Source organism: Neoarius graeffei, chromosome 23 (genome assembly GCF_027579695.1).
Source record: "Neoarius graeffei isolate fNeoGra1 chromosome 23, fNeoGra1.pri, whole genome shotgun sequence".
Taxonomy (NCBI): domain Eukaryota; kingdom Metazoa; phylum Chordata; class Actinopteri; order Siluriformes; family Ariidae; genus Neoarius; species Neoarius graeffei.
In genome coordinates, this window is record NC_083591.1 from 48,236,790 (window position 1) to 48,241,794 (window position 5,005).

The window sequence follows — 5,005 nt, forward strand, 5'->3', positions numbered from 1 at the left end:
CACCTACGGTCAATTTAGAGTCACCAGTTAACCTAACCTGCATGTCTTTGGACTGTGGGGGAAACCCACGCGGACACGGGGAGAACATGCAAACTCCGCACAGAAAGGCCCTCGCCGGCCACAGGGCTCGAACCCGGACCTTCTTGCTGTGAGGCGACAGCGCTAACCACTACACCACCGTGCCGCCCTAGAAACTGTTTGACTTTGTTTAATATTGCAATACTTCTTGATACTTTGGATTGTATGTTTTTTATATGTGGTTTCCAGCTGAGTTTTTCATCAATAGTTGTTCCAAGAAATTTGATTTCCTTAACTCGTTCTATAATAACCCCATCTATTTGAATATTTGTGTGTTTGTGTTCGGCACGGTGGTGTAGTGGTTAGCATGGTCGCCTCACAGCAAGAAGGTCCGGGTTTGAACCCAGCAGCCGGCGAGGGCCTTTCTGTGTGGAGTTTACATGTTCTCTGCATGGGTTTCCTCCGGGTGCTCCGGTTTCCCCCACAGTCCAAAGACATGCAGTTAGGTTGACGTGGGGCGGCCTTGGGCTGAGGTGCCCTTGAGCAAGGAACCTGACCCACTGCTCCGAGTGTGTGCGTGTGTTCATGGCTTCAGATGGGTTAAATGCAGAGGATGAATTTCACTGTGCTTGAAGTGTATGTGACGAATAAATAAAGGTTTCTTCTATAAAAAAAAAACTTTGGTCCTAACACTGACCCCTGGGGAACACCACAAGTTATGTCCAAACATGAGGAAGAACAAAAATTTCTCCCTTTTTTTTTTTGCATTGTTGTCCTATATTATTTAAAAAAAAAAAAAAAGAGTTTATTAGAAGCCTAAGAACATATCTTAACGAGGGTTGCTAATAATTGTGGAGGGCGCTGTATGTCGTATGTATGCTTGTGTTCATTTCTAATGCCCCTTTTCCACTACCCTTTTTCAGCTCACTTCAGCCCGACACGGCTCACGTTTCGACTACCTCAGAGCAGCACGACTCAGCTCGCTTCAGCCTTACTCAGCACCCAAAACTCGCACGGTTTTGGAGTGGGGCTGAAGCGAGCCAAACCGAGCCGAGTGGGGCTAGGGGCGTGAGGAGACACTCCCCTGTGCACTGATTGGTGAGGAGGAGTGTCCTCACATGCCCACACACGCCCCGCGAGCACGCTGGGATCTGTAAACACCGTAAACCCGGAAGAAGAAGAATTACGAGAATTTCTGAAGCCTTATGCGCCTCGCCTCATCTATACGCTCTTGCCAGTATCTGTTGCCGTTGTCGGTGACAACAAGCCACAGCACCAAGACCAGCAACACTAACGACTCCATGTCCTCCATGTTTATTGTTTACTATCCGGGTCGTGAGACTACCGCTTAAAAGGTCACTGATGTCACTGTTTGCGCCGCCTAACGACATCACATGACGTACACCCACTTTCGCTAACTCCACCCAATGTGTCCACCCACTTCCAGCCAGCACGGTTCAGCGCGGTTGTAGTCGAAATGCAACTCCAACAGCCCCACTCAGCTCGACTCAGCCCGACTCAGCACGGCACGGCTCAGCCCGACTCAGCCGCGTTGGTAGTGGAAAAGCGGCATAATTTCCACCATTATAACTCCACTTGTGACGTAAGAACACAAGACACCACCACACAGGAAGAACAAAAATACTAAAGACATCACAGGTATTTCAGTATAAATATTTAAAGTGGGGCGGCACGGTGGTGTAGTGGTTAGCGCTGTCGCCTCACAGCAAGAAGGTCCTGGGTTCGAGTCCTGGGTTCGGCGAGGGCCTTTGAATTTGAAATTGATTCAAACTGGTTCTTGTACCAGTTTTTAAGTGAAGGACGAGTTAAAGAACAGATTTCAGGTCATTTTTTGACGTATGTGTATGGTAGTTTTGTGTAATCTGCTATAAGATGGGAGAAACAAATGAAGTGATTCTCGGAGAGGACTTTTTTTTTTTTTTGACAATTCAGAATCCACTACTTCCACAGTGCTTTTAAATATAAGGCTGTAAGCTTTGTGTTAGTTGTCTCTAATATTTATGTCCCAATATCTTGACCACACTTTAGGATGAAAATAATCATTTTAGATATGTTATTTTTAGTGCTGTCAAGCGATTAAAATATTTAATCGCGATTAATGTTGCGACTGTCATAGTTAACTCGCGATTAATCGCAATTTAATCGCATATTTTTGTCACCATGAAAAACCATTGTAATTCTCTTACCAGCATAAAAAAGTGAAGGGGCTTGTTTTGTACCAGTGTTTTTCTTATTGCAAAGCATAACACGTCTTGACACAGCCACTGCAAACTGAAACCTAAGCTGAGCACCGGGGCTCTTCATCCCGAGACTAACAAGAGAACCATGAGTGAAGTAATCTACTGCTTGAGTTAGCCCATGTTTACATTAGACCGTATCAGCGGATCATCAGATTAACGTTTTTAAAACGATTAGTGTGCACACAGCAACACCAATACACAATTTGCGTGCACATAGCAACGCCAATACACGGATACGCTCGGCTCTGCAGGCATCCTGTGCTCCAAATCACTCCGCCCTGAACAGCGAGTGCCCTCTGGAGGGTGCGCACTCCGGCCCTGCGCAGCTCACACAGCGCGCGAGTGAAGTGCACAAGCCACGATTCGGGACTGAGCCGCTGTGTGTGTGATCCCAGCGCATATCACTTACCACTTGCAAGTGGAAGGATGGCAAGCCTAAAGACAATCATAAGTACACAATGGGCAGTATTTGCATCAGTATTTGCAGTATTTTCATACTTTTATACTCTTTAATGAAAGGTGATACAAGGCGGAAGTCCGCGCCGTTTTTCAGCAGTCGCGTCACATGACCAACGCCAGCGAATCAGGAAGGTGGATGTCACAGTGATGTTGTCCAATGAGACGCCAGCTAGAGCTCAGCACAGCGTATCCGCGTATTCTCAATGTTTACACAGCACCGGAGCTGACACGATCTGGATTGAATACGTGGACCCTGGCGGATTCCCGTTTCCCGGCGTTTCCAGGCGGTTTAATGTAAACGGACAGTGCATCCGTGAAGAAAATGAGACAGATATGGTTTAACGTAAACGTAGCCTTAGTCTATCAGAGAGACAGGTTACACAGTGACGGTAGGCTTGACATGCTTGATTATAATATAAAGTACACTATTATATTAACTTTAAGTTGTTCGTTGATAAATATTGCATTGAATCTGATCTTTACTGTTTCAGCTCACTTAACACATTTTGTACTTTTACACTTTCTGCCTGTTGATGCGTCGCGCTGTCCAATCAGAGGCGGCCAAATTTGCATATTACAGGAAGGATTTCTGGGATAGCATTGAGTTTACAGTTCAGAGGGACCTGGCTTCTTTAGACGCGGTCTTCTTAAAACTGAATAAATATTTTAAAAGAGCCAAATGAGCCAGTCTTTTGAACGGCTCTTTTCAAAGAACGGATCACAAAGATGCGGATCCCATCAAAGAGCCATAAATCCCATCTCTACTAGCGCGCCCTGCCCGCGCTGGTTCTTTGAGGGAGGAGGGCAGAGGACTCTGGCTGTGCGGGGCGTGGCATTACAGTCTAGCTGCTATCGGTTTTTCTAAGCAAAGTCTCTGTTCCAAGTTCCTGGCAGTTTCAAAAGCTTATGAAAAACCTACATCATGTCACAGAGCGTTAATCTCGCGATAAAAAAAATTATCGCCGTTAAAATTGAGTCAAGTTAACGCGTTAATAACGCAACATTTTTGACAGCACTAGTTATTTTATATTGAAAAATTAGCTGTCTCGGAGAGGACTTTTTTTGGCACAATTCCATACTAATTTGATCAAAATAGTCTGAAAACTTACTGGCATTCAACATTAAAACTTAACCATGTTTCCAATGATATGGAACCAAATATGTGTTTTATGGTATAAAGAGTGATTTAAGTGCATCCCTTTTGGAGCTACCTGTGGTCAAAAAAGCACTTTTTTTAAATGACACGAGTAATTTTGCTAAATATGACATGCATTGCCATACATTCACCAAAAATAACGTGATCACCAAGGTTTTTTTTTGCATGGTAAATAGAGCTATCACAGGGCTACAATAAACAACCAAGTTTATCCAGTCAAGCCTTTTGATATTGAAGATAATAAGTGTTAAATGTGATTTTCAGCTTGCGCACCCTGACTGTGGGATTCAGCCACAGTGACCTAAACACACAGCCGAGGATTTTTCTAGTGACAGAAATCTCATTCAGAAGTGTGAGCTCGGAGTCTGAATGTAAAGCAGCATGTGTTTAATCACATGAGCTCAGATCCTTCTCAGACTTTTGTGGTTCTTCACCAACAGTGAACTTCGTGCGCTACACCATGTGGTCCGCTGTAAACATCACTGCATGCTAACAGAGAAGAAACTCAAACCTGCATAATCGTTTTCCGGATTTTCCACAGGCGGTAAGTTTCCTCTTCATCATCCATAATGCTTAAAATAATTAACTACTATATTACACACCTCCTTTAACGCTTTATACGTCCTAAATAAATGCCAACCTTTCCAACCAAACCAAACATACGCTACCAAAAATCACTTCCGGTAAGTGACGTCACAGTATTCTTCTTCTTCTTCTGTCGAGTTATTGGCGGTTAACAATCGATGTGTATTACCGCCATCTACCGGGCTGAGGTGTGCCTGCATGAGAATAAATCAAAACTGAGCCTGTAGTCAGACCTTGAGCAGGTCATGTCCTGACAGAATGTTCAAAAAGATATCAATATTATGTCTCGAGCAATGTGTCATCACAACAGTACAGTACACAGTGAGACACAAGGTCACGGAAGAATTCTAGCCGAAATAGTAAAATAGAATGGAGTAGAATATTAACAATATTAAGAGATGTATGCTTGAGTTAATCCTTGCTCTTCTTGACGTGTATTGGTGCTCAGAGGGCGGGCATGCCCTGTCAGCCCTCATCCCACCTCACCGGAGCTTAGAGAAACTCCAGCCAAATTGTCTAGAATTTG

The 5,005-nt window shown here is 44.2% G+C and overlaps 1 protein-coding gene across 1 annotated transcript in view; it reads right to left on the reverse strand.

The window, feature by feature from the left end:
- The window catches only part of polr2ea (RNA polymerase II, I and III subunit E, a), a 31,060-nt gene extending 26,469 nt beyond the window's left edge, over positions 1–4,591 (reverse strand). The window contains exon 1 of the mRNA XM_060906301.1: positions 4,406–4,591. Coding sequence (XP_060762284.1) covers positions 4,406–4,462 — 57 coding nt within the window. The 5' untranslated portion in view covers positions 4,463–4,591. The remainder of the gene's footprint in view (positions 1–4,405) is intronic.
- Positions 4,592–5,005: the final 414 nt, after the last annotated feature.